Source organism: Colius striatus, chromosome 4, assembly GCF_028858725.1.
Source record: "Colius striatus isolate bColStr4 chromosome 4, bColStr4.1.hap1, whole genome shotgun sequence".
NCBI lineage: Eukaryota > Metazoa > Chordata > Aves > Coliiformes > Coliidae > Colius > Colius striatus.
This window is the reverse complement of record NC_084762.1, coordinates 23313766-23327919: the sequence shown is the minus strand read 5'-3', so window position 1 is coordinate 23327919 and position 14154 is coordinate 23313766. Positions and strand designations below refer to the sequence as shown.

At 38.3% G+C, this 14154-nt stretch overlaps 1 protein-coding gene across 14 annotated transcripts in view; it reads right to left on the bottom strand.

The window, feature by feature from the left end:
* NSUN2 (NOP2/Sun RNA methyltransferase 2) overlaps window positions 1-14154 on the bottom strand; it is a 76169-nt gene that overhangs the window by 16563 nt on the left and 45452 nt on the right. For all 14 annotated transcript variants that reach the window (XR_009818590.1, XR_009818591.1, XM_061994621.1 and 11 more), the window contains 11 exons: window positions 13992-14149; window positions 13755-13859; window positions 13543-13648; window positions 12893-12964; window positions 10006-10090; window positions 8050-8242; window positions 7583-7657; window positions 6342-6472; window positions 3744-3817; window positions 722-852; window positions 39-135 (listed from right to left, as the gene is read on the bottom strand). Coding sequence is in view for 12 of the 14 variants with exons in the window: in XM_061994621.1 (XP_061850605.1) it covers window positions 39-135; window positions 722-852; window positions 3744-3817; window positions 6342-6472; window positions 7583-7657; window positions 8050-8242; window positions 10006-10090; window positions 12893-12964; window positions 13543-13648; window positions 13755-13859; window positions 13992-14149 (1227 nt within the window). In the remaining 2 variants the exon portion in view is untranslated. The remainder of the gene's footprint in view (window positions 1-38; window positions 136-721; window positions 853-3743; window positions 3818-6341; window positions 6473-7582; window positions 7658-8049; window positions 8243-10005; window positions 10091-12892; window positions 12965-13542; window positions 13649-13754; window positions 13860-13991; window positions 14150-14154) is intronic.

Genomic DNA, 14154 nt, shown 5'->3' with positions numbered 1-14154 from the left:
TTAGAAATTAACATTTTAGCTCTGTTAAAAGAAGTCACCTTAGGCTGGCGTTTATTCCATGGCATTGGAGATTTTTTAATTAACACAGCCACAAAGAAACCTCCTGTGTTCTGGTGATGTGGTAATATCCTAAGACTAAAGAGGGGAATAAAAAAAAGTTGCAGCATATTCATCATCAGTGTTCATGCTTTCATAAAGCGGTCACAAAAGCTGTGTTTACAAAAGCTGTCACTTTTACATTTACTTCCAGGGTAAAATAAGTATTCACAGTAGAACTGTGCAGATTTAATTCATCAAGCTAGAAACAAAATCTAAAATAGAGCATTCTGGAAAAGTAACTTGCATCAATGCAATGCATTCGTTTGACCATTCACATCTGAGTTTTAGTGACTTATTTCCAAACACTATTTTTAGAATAGCTATGGAAAGTCTCTCATAGCAAGTAAGTCGCATTTAAAATGTTACAGAGTTTTACATACTTTTCCAGTCATTTTGACTATGTATCTCTGTCAGATGCAAAGAATTTGCAACTTTCAATAATTTCTCTCAGTTCACTGGAATTTAATTATTATATACTACCATTACATATGAAGAGATCAAAATATATTCCACCAAGCATACGTCTATACAGCAACATATTCCTAATCTGACACAGTTATAATTTGTCCACCATCAAACAAGGTAACCATCAAAATCTCATAAAATCTCTGGGAAAACTTACCAACGCTCTAAACTCATTGCCTTTAGTTTCTCTTCATCTTTTATTGGAAACATAGTGGGACGTATTTGTGTTTGTCTATTTGAAGGCACATCTTTCCACTCTTCAAACCACTGTCCATCTTTCAGCATTACCTTAATTCAAAGGAGTAAAAATAAATACACTGAAGAACATATATCACCATTTTACAAGTTTTGTTTCAAATACTTTCAAACCAAGATTCAGATGCCAAAAAGCTAAGTGATTTCCTGGTTATATAGTCAATGAAGTTCTTTAAAGTGTATTGTTCCTTTGTGCATTGTACATGTGTTTAACAGCAAAAGATTCTTGCAGCTGTACCTCTTTGCTCCACCTTGTATGCCTCAGAAAGTGTGTAGTGAAGATTGGTGCAGAACCATCTGCAGTGATCTCTGGTAACCTGCTAGAACACACGAAACACTAAAATCCAGAGGAAGGACAGAGGTGGAATATACAAGAAGACTAGTAAGCCATCAGATTTAGGATACGCTACTATTCTCCATAAGACTGGCTGTGAAACGTTCTACTACAGGCATCTTCCAAGCAGTATACAAAGGAAAAGGGCTACTGCAGTCTTAATAGAGATCAGAAACAAGAAATACCGATTTCATTGCGTAAGAGATCCAAGGGTGCAACAAACCAGCTTGGTAAGCATAGAGCCCCATGACACAGGCATATATAGACCACAGACAGATGTTTTCAAGGAAAGTTACTGAAGAACCATGTCCCCATGAATTCTTGTATATTTATCCAGGACTTCAGAACACATCTACAGATCCACTCTAAGATACTGTGCAGATGTATCATCTCATTCTGTTTAAGCATCAAAGCTTTACAAGGGCTCTTAAGATACAAACAGAAGGTTAGAGCAACAACTCTTGTTGCAAGACAAATTTGAACAACCTTTAAGCAAGACTTCAGAGCTCTTGATGCCTGGTTCTGTACTGGACACAAGGACTGTAAGAAAGGTCACATCTGGGGATGTGTGGGGCCCGTTTTTGTTGTTAAGGCAAAAAAACAGAAGTCACAGCAGTGGTGACTTCAGGACTGGAAGCACCATGAAGTGTTTTCATATATCTCGCTGGGATTGACTTGAAGGTTTAATTAAGAATTCTACTAGAAACAAAAATTCAAGATTTATCTAGATTACAATTTCACTAAGAACGTCAGAACACAGATTTCAGCATCATGAAGTCTGGCATTTCTCATCTGCTGATCAGATGACACCTAAAATATTGTGCCTTTGCATGTTCCTGAAATAGAAATGACTGTGCTTTCAGAATTAGTATTTCAAGTCCAAACATGTCATACTGCTAGATGGAATTAAAATAGACTGTGATACTGAACTGCTTTTCTTTGGAAGTCAGGAGTTCAATTTGAGATAAACAAATAATGAGACTGATAAACAACTGGAACTGCAAACAAGTCTAGAACTATTTTGGAATAACTGGAATATACAGGAATAACTGTCTAACAGCATTTCTCTGTTCAGCTTTGGTTTAACAGTTTAATCACACAATATAAGCTGCAGAATGCCAAAGCATTAAAGAACATGATGAACTCTTCTTTATTGCATATTCACTAGCCTCTAGTTATGGCAGAATGAAGACTAAAAGTGTTGCAGGAGTAGATTACTAGATCTAGAGTCTTCTTTCAAGGCTCTGAAATAGTTCATTGGAGTTCATTCATTGTCTAGCTCACGGAGAGAGTACCGAATGCTGTTTCCAACAGCCTAAGTGTTCCACATACAACACCTTATTTTTATTTTGCTGTTTCCAGAGATTTACAGTCAACTGATGCTCAGCAATATTCAATGAAATCACTGAGTTGCAGAATTCACACTGAATAGACATTTTCACCAGGGAACAAACAACTACATCAAGTAAAAACAGCAGCAAAGCAATTCAATGACAAGCTAGCCAATGAGGCTTGAAAAAATACAGTAGTAGAAAATAAGAGCTGAAGAAAGTCTTGCAAAACTTTAACAGAATTTACCACCCTACTTTTTAAAATACTCATTCAAGAGATATACATTTCAACTGCAAACACAGAAACAAATTTAATAGGGAATAAAATATACTCTTAGTGATCTCTATGTATATATATTTTCTAGCTTTCTACAATACAAGAAGTAGAACTAAGATCATAGAGCCAAGATCATGCAAATTACATTTATCCTTCAGGTACAAGCACACTATTCAAGTTTTCAGAAATGTAAGAAGAAAGAAAACAGCTAGTTTCTAAGCTGCATTTCCAATGGTAGAATCTTTATTGCATGCATCTTGTTCTACACACAGACATAAACCTGCAGACTGCAGAAGACTAGTGAAATGGTAGAAGACAGAACAACCAATGGCTTCAAAGGCATACACTCATAATTAAAGTTTAATCAAGTTTCTTTCCCTACTACCAGGATGGCCCTCCACTCTTCTTGATTATACTATTAACAAGAAGCTGAAGAAGCTTTGAGGTGTTTTATCCCTCCCTACTATTGTATTTCCAGAACTAATAGCACATAGGGCTTGGAACAAAACACAGAATTATATTAATACTCTAGGATTACTCACACTTCTGCAGGTTTTATAGCTTACTTCCAGAAAGGATTTAACAGCTTTTACTTCCAAATGATTCAAATGGACTAGCTAAAAAACTGTAGCATCTAATGCTCACTGATTGTAAAGACAAAGGAGGGATAACTTAAAAAGTTGCTGAAATTACCTTGCCATCTACAGGACACATGCACACAAATGAAAAAGGAACTACACTAAGAAACTATAGCAGGCAGACCAAAGAAGGCTAGAGGAAAAAGATGAGAGCAGTTGAAGAGACAAGAACTTAACATTAGAAAGACTTTTAACCCTCTCTTCTACATAGCTGTATTGTTTAAAACTCAGAATAGAAAATGACTATCATTACTTAATCTCACTCAGATGTTGTGAAATGTTATACTTCATAATTTCTCTAATCAAACACTGCCACAGACCAAGAACTTCACAGAAAAAAGTACCTTCCATTTTGTAATTCCCGGCATCCTCTTCAAACCTGGTAACTCAGACGAGACATCAGCGAGTTCTAAGGCACCTGAAATCCCAAGAATATCAACACTCTTCAAAACACAACCTGAGTGTTGTATTTTTAACCAACTTTTATAAAATTAGTTTTCCTTCAAGTTTTAAGATTGTTCTCCGACCATTGCTTTCAATGGACCAAACTCTCAAGGAGCAAAATGCTACAATCGCTACCATGGAAATTAACAAGAAATATAGTAATAACTGTTCACAATAACTACAGAAGTTTGCAAGATAGAAATTAACCAAAATATACTGATTAGATACTTTTTGTAGCAGCTGCAATCCAGGCAAGTCTCACTTACTTACTATTTGGATTTACTACACTGCTCAAGTATTTTTCAGAGACATGTCATCTTTTGGGATGACTAAACCTTTTGAAATGTTTGATATATTCTCATTTTACAGACTTATAATCTTAATATATTCTGGTGTGAGAGGAAAAAGAATTTCTGTTTCTTTTAAGTGGTAAGGAAAATTTCAACTGTAAGGTAAGTAGTATCAACCTAACAGAGCAAAACACTATGTGCCTAAAATATGTCAAAATTACTACAAGAAACAAGAGAGTATAATTTCATCTACTAAATAAAAGCTTTAAGCTGTTTCAAGCCCAGAAATAAAGATATAAATACTTACTGCTTCAATGGGTGTTCTCTCTAAAGAATAAACTTACAATTTCTTGTTTTGTGATTTTGAATACTTCGTTATTTAACAGCTAGGCAGGCTTTTCCTCCACTTGGATACAATTTATCAATCTATTCTGCATGACTAATCCTTTATTCTTACAGTGACAGTTTAAGTAAGTCTTTTAAATTAATAAAAAAGTGATACATGAAATCATACACATATCCCAAAATGACATTTCAAATCCAATTAAACTTGATGTTGGCATCCTTCCTTTGAATATTCCTGCCTACAGCATATCTTCAATTGATGCCTGATCAACTGATATCAATTGATGCCAATTGATGTCAAAGCAGACTGCTCAGGCCTTAAACAGTCTGTCGGAAGTGCTGCAATTCCCAGCAGAGCCACACGGTACAAAAAGTGACTTTTACTTACTTCTTCAGCCCTAAAGGGAAAACAATCTCTGATCTGCACCACAAGCAACAGTGTAACACAGTGCTAGGAACTAAGTTAACAACAAAGAATCAACAAAGTTCTGGACTTACCTAAGCAAATCCCTGAGGTCCAATGCCCCTTGCAGACTGCTGCATTACCTCACCTTTCTTTAGCTACATCCACATCCAAGTCCCAAGAACAACCTTCACTCACTGGGACACTTCATAACCTCCAAATTCAAAATACCTCCACTGGGCAGAGACAAGACCTGAATGCCGCAGTCAGTTAAAAGCCTTACTTTCAAGTACTGAATCTGCCTCAGATACTGCAATTGTTGACCTCTTTTAACATCCATACTGCTCTGTGCTCCTATCCAAACTAGTTCTTGCTGCCTTCCAATCTTGTGGTTAAACAACTCTGGAACACTATGGCCTTCAATAAGTCAAGCACACTGTGTTTTACTAGAAACAAGTCTATGCTGTTCTTTCACTCAGTCTGCCAAAAAAATTTGGAAATTAAACAGTAAATTCCTAATTATCTGCAGGCATTTTAGCTAAACTGCTATTTCTGAGAGAATGACATTTCATGTCTAATTTGGGGCCAGAACAGTAACTGTCACAAAGAAACCATTACACAGAACAGGCTAGTCTACTTTCTGAAGCACCTCAGCTCCAGGAACAACACAACTACTTCTGTTCTGTACAAGGCTCAATGTCTGAGGAATTTTTCATGTAAAATCCAGTGAAATGTCTCCAAGCCAGGTTATCGACTTAGGAAAAAAAGTGTCCATCAACTCAAGACCAGAAACTTGTGCTACTAAACCCTACTATCACAAACTGATGCAATGCAGCTTCCCAGTTCATCTCAATTTTTCCACCTCTTGTTACTTCAGGTAATACAGACTCAACAGCAACTTGAGCAAGCTTTCATATAAAAGTCAAAAGTGTACCAAAAAAACCCAAACCCAAACCCATAGGTTTAAAGACATTAACATCTCAAGCACATCAAAATATGTGTCAAAGGATGCTGAAGGTATTACTGACTCCCACAGCAGCATTCGTCTAACTGCTTAAGTATATTCTGGGCTTTTTACTCCCATAGTTAACAGCAGTAATGTTCCACTACATGTTTTCCAAAGGAAATGTGCCAAACATGGACTCTAACTGGTAGAACCAGAACACAGGTAACACACACTAATTCCACTGACCTGTCTAAGTCTTCTGTGTATCATTACCACAACTTCTTCACCTTTTATACTTGCACCCAATTTAGGCCCACTTAAAAAGACTGCTCATATCAGCACCAATGAAATCTTAACCAGTACCAAAAAATTGCTGCAGTTCTGCACACTAGGAGCACATTACCTACACTAACCTTATTACTAGTACTAGCATACATTTATTCTTTTTCAGGCTGAGAAAAATACCAAATAAACCAAAGTGATTTCCCCACTCCACCCAAGCTCACATTCTCACCTTGACTCTTTTCCAGCAGAGATGATATCACAGCTTCATTTTCAATAGGATTCAATGAACAGGTAGAATATACCATTCTCCCACCTTCTGCCAGCTGTTCCACACCACGTGTTGCAATTCTTAACTGCAATCTAACAGAACACTCTTGGTCTAGTCAGGTATCATTCAGGAACCAGAAAGATTTGCCACCACAATTCTTACAGGTTAAGGTATATTGCAAAACCATAACTCTCCGTGGACTAAGCCAGCATTTACTGAGTTCCACAGCTGTCATCAGTACACAAATTCAAGACAGTTTTAAACTAAGTCAGCTTAGTGCAGTCTGTACTGCAGACACATTCAACAGTCACACCTATTAAAACAGCAGTTAGGTCAAATATTAACACTCCTGCATGGTAACTTTTAATATGACATCCTGTATTTTGTTCTTTCTAATGCCCCGTCAAGTTTATAATAAAGTGCTCAACAGTAGGAAAATAACAACCCAAAACTCAGCTGTTCTTCTCTAGAGTTAAAATGAGGAACAATTACAAATATTATAGAACAATATCATTTAGCTAGCATTGGCCTTCTGAGAAAAGAATTCACTAAACCAGATCACCAGCTTACACCCTACCTGCATACTTGCAACTAAAATAAAAGCTGTAATTATGAAAGAGACACCAAACAGTAATAAGTCACCATCAGTTACCTGAGTCACAGTAGGTGAATGGCATTTCCAGGTTCTTACAAATGCACAATAAAATGTTCTAAGCTGTGTTTAAATCACTGCTTTTTACCATGTGCCTGCAGTAGGCTAAGTACTCATTCACTGTCAATTAACATAAATCATTCTCAGGTAACTGAAATAATTTATATATTATCTCCAATATTCTAAAGACTTTTAAAAAAATATTAAATTCTACAAGCTTCTGAATTTTCCAAGAGTCCATTACCTGCCTAAACGCTAAGAATCCCAACCAAGTGATTTATTCTGTTTTATTAGCTACCTTATTTAAATTAACTGAATGTCAGATATTCATAAGAATACAAGCAATTTAGATTCACACACCCCACTCTTCACATTTGAAACACTACATATTTTCTGAATAGCACATAAGCTCTTGATCTGAAAGAAAAGTGATTCTTCCTAGTTTCCACTTTGTCATATATTCACATGTGAATGCATGTATACATTAAAGATCAGGGAAAAGAAGGAAAGAGACATGAAAGAAGTGCAGATGTGTAATAAACATTTTTACCCATGGAGTTGCAAACTGTTTTGTGTTGTCCACTTCCTCCATACATCAATGTTTTTCCTCATGGTTCCATCTCCACTGCAACAGAGGATGAACAGATTTGTATTGTATGTGGGTAAAATTCATTTCTTATACAAGTAATTTGTAACAACCAAAAATTAACAGTCCCTCTCATGTTAACTAGTTCTCCTACGCTGTACTGTCTGTTTCTAAGCTATTTTTGTATTTAAGCATCCTGAGTGCAAGTTCCAAATCTGAAGCCTTTAGCTAACCAATTTATGTACCACATGGAATGAAAAACGGTCATCTTGATTTGGTAACCCCTTACCTAAGATAGTTCAAAGCCATTCACTTGTTTTGGAAATGACTATAAACCAAAACTCACTAAGCGCTCAAAAAGCATAACCCAGTAGCATAAAAATTCTATCACTGCACTGCAGTGTGTGTATTGAAGATTATGTTCAAGATACCTGCAGGGGACGTCACATAAAATCCTGTCATAGTAGAGGATCTCTTTTCTTCCATCAACGTCTATTTGCAGATTAGGAATGCTGGAGGCATCATGATTTACCACCATGATGCATGGGCTGTTTAATCTCTTAGCCTGATGAACCAGCAAATAGCAGCGCTTGTTGTCGACATCATTAGCAATTACAAAACCCTCTAAGAACATAAAATAGTGGAAAGATGCTTTAGCATTCAACACCTGAAAAATTTTGCATAGTTTATTACCTCATATTTGAAGGTGTGTAAACTTTTCACTAGAGATTTTACTTAAAAGACTGCTTATGAATGTTCTTACTGAATGTAATACAACGTAAACTATGCTGAGGTTTGACTGATATGACAAATATTTTCAAGAGTTCTAACTTCCATGTAGTGCAAATAAGACAAAACCAAGTGTCCTTCAACTTTTCATTCTCAAAGTAAAACCCTTGTAAAACAGAAAAATCCCACTGCCAACAAAAACTTTGTACATCAGTAGATTTTCAGCAAAAGGCCGAAAGAATTCACACTCCTAATATCACAATTTCTACTCCACTGGCCACAGGCCTCCAATTCTGTGCCATTGATGACAACTCTATGAGTTTTGTCATTCAGCCAGTTCTCGATCCAACTCACTGTCCACTCATCCCAGCCACACTGCGTGAGCTTTCTGATGAGAATGTTATGGGAGACAGTGTCAAAAGCCTTGCTGAAGTCAAGGTAGATGACATCCACTGCTCTCCTCTCATCTAGCCAGCCAGTTATGCACTCATAGGAGGATATCAGGTTGGCCAAACAGGATTTCCCCTTGGTGAATCCATGTTGACTCCCCCTGATAACCATCTTTTCCTTCATATGTTTAGTGATAACATTCAGGATGAGTTGTTTCATAACCTTTCCAGGGATGGAGGTGAGGCTGACTGGCCTGTAGTTTCTTGCCCTTTTTTGAAGACTGGAGTGACACTGGCCTTTCTCCAGTCCTCAGACACCTTGCTTGTCCTCCATGATTGTTCAAAAATGATGGAGAGCAGCATAGCAACCAAATCAGCCAGCTCCCTCAGCACTCTTGGATGCACCCCCTCATGTCCCATTGACTTATGAGCGTTAAGCTTGCCCAACAAGTCTTAAACCTCTTCCTTATTCACCAAGGGCAAGTCCTCTGCTGTCCAGGCCCTCCTCCTATCCTTTCTGGACTGGGCTTCCTGAGGTCTGGCCTTGGCTATAAAGACCAAACCAAAGAAGGCATTCAGTAATTCAGCCTTCACTGCATCCTCTGTCACCATGGCACCCTCTTATGTTCAGCAGCAGGCTCTCATTCTCCCTACTCTTCCTTTGGCTGCTGATGTACCTGAGAAACCCCTTCTTGTTTTTCTTTGCTTTCTTGGTCAGGTGTAATTCTAAAAGGGCATTAGCTTTCCTGGTTGCACCCCTGCATGCTATGGCAAATTTCCCACACTCTTCCCAAGAAACCAGGCCCTTTTCCCACTTCTTATAGATGGCTGCTTTCTGCCTTAGTTGTTCTTGCACATCTTTGTTCATCCACTGAGGTCTCCTGACTCCTTTTCCCACTTTTCTACCTGCAGGGATATACCAGTCTTGAACTTGGAGGAAATGGTGCTTGAAGACTGACCAGCTCTCTTGGACTCTTCTACCATAACTACAAAAATTACACACCAAATTTATACACAGAAATTAAAGCACTAATCACATCTACTGTAACCTGAACTGTAAAGATATATATATAATTGATCTGACACCTTTAAGTCAAGGAAATTCACAAAGTTTCAAGCAAAGTGTGGGACACTTCCCATCTCATATCACACAGCTACTTTAAGAATTCAAGACGAAGTTTAACGCAGTTACTTATCTATGACATTGAAAATGATACTCCACAAGAAATTCAAAGCCACAACAGTTTTTGGTAGTTTTTCCAGACTTACTGGGAAAAGGAACATTCATGTCTGCGTGCAACATTTCAATGAGTTGTGCAGTCTTAGATCCAGGTGCAGCACACATATCTAGAATCTACAAACACCAGAAAGTTAAAAAAAAAGTCCTACCTTCTATTTTTAAGTACTTGAAAAATTTACTATGTGTTCTTAATTAAGTACTTTTGCATACACTTGCAGAATTATGATCACTCTGAACACTCATTTGCAAAAACATAAACTACAATTCTGTTCTTTGTATGCTTTATCTCTGAGGATCTACAATATAAATAGGACTTTGGTTTGTAGGAAACAAATCATAGGATTGTTTCAGCTGGAAAAGATCTTTAAGATCATCGAGTCCAACCACTAACCTCACAGTGACAAGCCCACCAATAAATCATGTTTCTCAGCACCTTAGCTACACATTTTCAATATCTCCAGGGACGGAGACTCCATCACCAGTCTGGGCAGCCTGTGCCAACGTTTAACAATCCTGTCAGTTAAGAAGTTCTTCCTAATCTCAAATTTAAACCTCTCCTGGTGCAACTTGAGGCTATCTCCCCTTGTCCTAAATAAATCAACTTAAAAATTGAAAATCTGAATGTAGATAAGGGAATATGATCCTTTTATCAGCTCACAAGCAATTACCACTGAGGTTAATTGCAACTTTACATTTACACACACACATTAAGGACAAAGTTACATTCAAGAACAAGCAGTATTTTTCATTAACTATCACTATATTAATTGGAGACTATCCAAGACAGTTGATTATGTAGGTTTTATGAACTGCTACCCTCCTCAAACATTTACATTTTAATGCAAAAAATCAGGGCAGCATAAGCTGCTCATTTCTTTATCTTAGAAGAAGCACCTGAGAAGTATTCAAACTGCCCTCAAGCAGCAGAACAGCATAGACACCAGCACCTGATTCCTATTGTATTTCTCCCTCCTGGTTCATCACAAACTTGGCTTGTGATCAAGCCATTCACAGAGTCACTTTCACTGCAAACCATTTGACAACTAACACTATTTTCTAAAGGAAGGAAGTTTAGAGCTTTTTCTCTTGTTTTCTTCCAGTTAGTATTTCAGAAACACATGACTCTTCTGGAGCTTTAGCTCCAGTAAAAGTTAGCTGAAATCATGTAACAGGATAAAAGATGGGGATGGATTTGTACAGATTTTCATGCAAGCCCCTGGCACAAATAAGATGAAACTGAAGACAGAGCCCAGAGAAATGCAGAGAGAACGTGTGGTAAGCGCTGACACGCAGTGTTAATGCATTACAAAACTCAGTAAAACTGTGTCATATCTACGTTTAAAGTAACAGATGTAATGCTACTGGTTTTTACTTAATTTTGTAGAACAAGCCTAAACATGCTCTAAAACTGTCCAGTAAATTGATGGTGATGGAAAACCAGATTGTGAAAAACATATCTACAAAAAGGTTTGACAGTCATTGAGCTGATCCTGTGTCAGATAGCATAAAAGACACAACATACAGAACACACTGATTAAACATGAGTAGTAACTTGCAATTCTGGTCATAACAAACAGCTCAGAAAATAAGGGACTAAGGGCCATAAATGGTCCTAGCTGACAACAGCCAAGGCATTGTTAAAGTAGCTATTTCCTGTTTCAACACAAGGAAGGATAAAGTATGTCTTCTGAGTCTGACTTATGAGCAAATTTGTTAAATCTTGTATCATGGAATCATAGAATGGTAGTGGTTGGGAGGGACCTTAATCTCGAACCCCCCTGCAGAAGCAGGTCCACCTAGACCAGGTCACATGGGAATGCGTCCAGGAGGGTTTTCAAAACCTCCAGAGAAAGACTCTACAACATCCCTGGGCAGCCCGTGCCAGGGCTCTCTCACCCTCACAGTAAAACAGTTTCTCCAGCTTATGTATTAATGGAACTTTTTGTGTTCCAGTTTCTTTCCATTACCCCTTGTCCTGTCACTATATACAACAGAAAAAAGGAATGCCCCAATCTCCTGACATCCACCATTTAGATATTTGTAAATATTAATGAGATCCTCCCCACAGCGTCCTCTTCGCTAGGCTAAACAGCCCCAGTTTCCACAGCCTTTCCTCATAAGGAAGATGCTCCAATCGCCTGATTATCTTGGTGGCCCTGCACTGGGCTCTCTCCAGAAGTTCTCTGTCCCTCTTGAGCTGGGGAGCCCAGAACTGGACACAGGACTCCAGATGAGGCCTCACCAGGGCAGAGAATGGGGAGGAGAACCTCCCTTGGCCTGCTGCCCACACTCTTCTTGATGCATCCCACTGAGAGTGAAGCCAGCAGGTCAAGGTGTGCATTTCTGGAAAGTGCTTACTGAAGTACAGTCATCAAAATTAAAGATCCAATGCAAAAAATGTATACTTACATTTAATGTAAGATGTGTGCAGATATATTCTCAGAATTTGTGTTTTACATTAAGTCAAACACATTCATTATCTGATCAACTCTGCACAAAACTCAAGATGCACCTCTGACACCAAGATTGAAACTATCACTCAACTAATAGAGACAAGAGGACCTTGTCTCATGGAAAATAATGATCAGCCCTGTGTCACACATTGGGTTGAGGTGATAGTTGGAGAAAACAAACTGAAAAGTTATGTATGCTATGTAATGTTAATATAAAAACAAGTACGCATAAGTGAGTCTTTAAAACATATAGGTAAGAAGGCTGAAAAACTCAAAATTTTAAGGTACAGCACAAAAATTTAAAGGCAGAAGTGACTGGTTGACTGCTGTTGTTTATGTGCAGAAAACGTAAAACATACCAACACAAACCAGAATGGTATATCAGCATTGATATTGCTGTTGCAATTTTTAATCAAATTACCTTCTAGAAAAAACTCTAGTACAGAGTACATTCTAGAGTTACCTTATGATGAGGGTTAACGTTCAGCAGCAGAGGTGGAATCATACTAACAGCCTCCTGACGACTGATATTTCCCTTGAAAGGAAAAAAATCACAACAAAACTCCTTTTTACTCTTGTGAAAGAATGCATTTATTTTGCTGTATTTTTTTCTAAATCTCTAAAATAATAAAGCAATCAAAACCACACTATTATAAATTTGGATTAAATGTTATCAACAAAAAAATCAGGTTCACACAACTGAAATGTCTGACTATTGTGTATTTACTCCAATCTTATTAATTACTGTAATAGTTTCTGCTCAAAGAGATAAGAAACTAGCTTCAATCAAATTAAAAACATCCATTACTAAAGGCAACGTTTTGCACAGACATGCACTTTTACCAGATTAAAATATCTGTTTCCTAACAGCAAGTAAGCATTTTACAGGGACTCATTTCCACATTCCCAAACAAAAATGTCACAGTTTAGGAAATATATTTTTAATTGCAGTTATATGCCAGGGTCATGGAATGAATCACAGCAACATAATATCCAGATTCTTCTGAGCTACTTGACTTTTGAGAGAAAAGGTACAGTCCTACTATCTCATAATGTATTTATATAAAGCACTAACCAAAACAGAAGAAAAAGTAAAGTCTATCTAAAACTTACACACTCTGTCTCGCTAACCAGAAACTGATGAAACTTTTCCAGTTGTGGTGACTTGCGTAAGATTTTTCTGCTCAAGTTAGTGTGCCACGCTAACTCTTCAGGATACCTGGGGGAAAAGACAGTTAAAAAGACAGCAGTAAAAGAAAGAAATCAATCTGTGGCCGTGTGTCGTGAATATACCGGGTACCTTACTGTGCTTCCGGGTCACTCACCAGCTCAGTGGCTGAGGCATTTCGACTCTTTGGCCATCCACCTCCAGGTCCTGCAGTTCTCTGAAGTATTTCTCCTTCAAACAGTGAAGAATCTCTTTAGCGTGACTGTAGGGGACAGGGATCGGAGGAAGAACATCACTTTTTGACACACCGTCCGCAGACACCGGACCGCCTCCGCGGTAACCGCCCCGGGTACCGCGGCACGCCGGGTCCCTCCGCCCGCCCCGCGGCCCCTACCTCCGGTAGCCGGTGATGCGCAGCGTGGCAGGCAGTGGCTCCCTCAGCGCCGCCATGAAGGCGTCCCACTCGCCGGCGGGTACGATGCCCAGCTCTCGGTAGTAGCGCTCGAACAGCTCGTTCTCCTTCATAATCTCGGGGTAGCCGCCGGCCCAGCCCTGAA